The sequence below is a fragment of the Orycteropus afer genome, unplaced genomic scaffold (genome assembly GCF_000298275.1).
Source record: "Orycteropus afer afer isolate SDZICR_OR568_19922 unplaced genomic scaffold, OryAfe1.0 scaffold00125, whole genome shotgun sequence".
Classification (NCBI taxonomy): Eukaryota; Metazoa; Chordata; class Mammalia; order Tubulidentata; family Orycteropodidae; genus Orycteropus; species Orycteropus afer.
In genome coordinates this window covers 8,693,390-8,694,819 of record NW_006921712.1, presented here as the reverse complement: position 1 = coordinate 8,694,819, position 1,430 = coordinate 8,693,390, and the positions used below count along the sequence as shown (strand labels likewise).

Sequence of the window (1,430 nt, the reverse complement as noted above, 5' to 3'; positions counted from 1 at the left end):
TTTTTTTTTTAATGTCCTATTTATTTTAGCTGAATGTGGAGCAAGTGTCAAAGGAAATGAAGGAACATTACTGTCTCCAAATTTCCCATCAAATTATGATAATAACCATGAGTGTATCTATAAAATAGAAACAGAAGCTGGCAAGGGGATCCACCTCAGAGCCCGAAGCTTTCAGCTGTTTGAAGGAGATATTCTAAAGGTAAAAATAAAGTTGTTTAACATGGATCTATCTTTTCTTCTCATTGAATATAACACATACATAGATATAAACGCACTGCTATTGAATTGATTCTCACTCATAATGACCCCCATTAAGTTTCCCAGGTTGTAAATATTTATAGAAGTAGATTGCCTCATCTTCCTCTCATGGAGCAGCTGGTGGGTTTTTGAACCACCAGCCATCTGGTTAGCAGTCAAATGCCTTACCCACTATGCAACCAGAGCTCTCGCTCTCTTCCTTTATAGGTGCATGTGTTTATATCTCCAGACAAAGATACTAATATATATTTATATACATGAAATTTATTTTTATTTATCCAATTGGATTGAAAAGGTAGAATGTAGTATAACTTACTATGGGAATATATATGGACTTTGAAATAAATTACTCTAAAATCTTGTATCTAAACATGTAGCATTTACTGGTAGTGTACCTTTGGTAAATAATTTAAAAAGTTTCAGACTTAGCTTCCTCATGTGTGAAAACATGCAAAAGTACCTGCCACTTTGGGTTGTTGTGAACATTAAATAAAATTATACATGTTATTATTTCTAAAACTATGCTTAGCACATAATAGTAATTATTAAAAATTGTGGATCCCTCAAAACAGCTCCTTTCATTATTACTCTATATATTTAAAGAATAAACCACCACTTGTCTGTCAATTTGTTGTACTGTGGTGGCTTGTGTGTTGATATGAGGCTAAATGCTATACCAACAGTATGTCAAATACCAGCAGGGTCACCCCACGGTGGGCAGGTTTCAGTGGAACTTCTGGACTAAGATAGACTGGAAAGAAAGGCAGAGTAATCCACTTCTGAAAGAATTGATTACTAAAACATTATGTATAGGAGTGAAGCACTCCCGATATATTACTGGAAAACTTTATGAAGAGCCATTAAACGTTGTCTGATATAGTGCTGGAAGATGAGCCCCTCAGGTTAGAAGGCACTCAAAATATGAATGGAGAAGAGCTTTGTCCTCAAAATAGAGTTGACCTTAATTACATAGATGGAGTAAAGCTTTCAGGATCTTTATTGGCTGATGGGGCACAATTCAAAATGGGAAGAAACAGCTGCAAACATTTGTTAATAATCAGAATGTGGAAGGTATGAAGTATGAATTTAGAAAAATTAGAAGTTGTCAAAAATGAAACAGGACACATAAAGATCAATATCCTAGGCATCAGTGAGCTAAAATGGACTGGTTT

General features: G+C 34.8%; 1 protein-coding gene across 1 annotated transcript in view; it reads left to right on the top strand.

The window, feature by feature from the left end:
- The window catches only part of CSMD1 (CUB and Sushi multiple domains 1), a 972,765-nt gene that overhangs the window by 408,019 nt on the left and 563,316 nt on the right, over positions 1-1,430 (top strand). Inside the window, exon 14 of the mRNA XM_007944438.2 lies at positions 30-199. Coding sequence (XP_007942629.2) covers positions 30-199 — 170 coding nt within the window. The remainder of the gene's footprint in view (positions 1-29; positions 200-1,430) is intronic.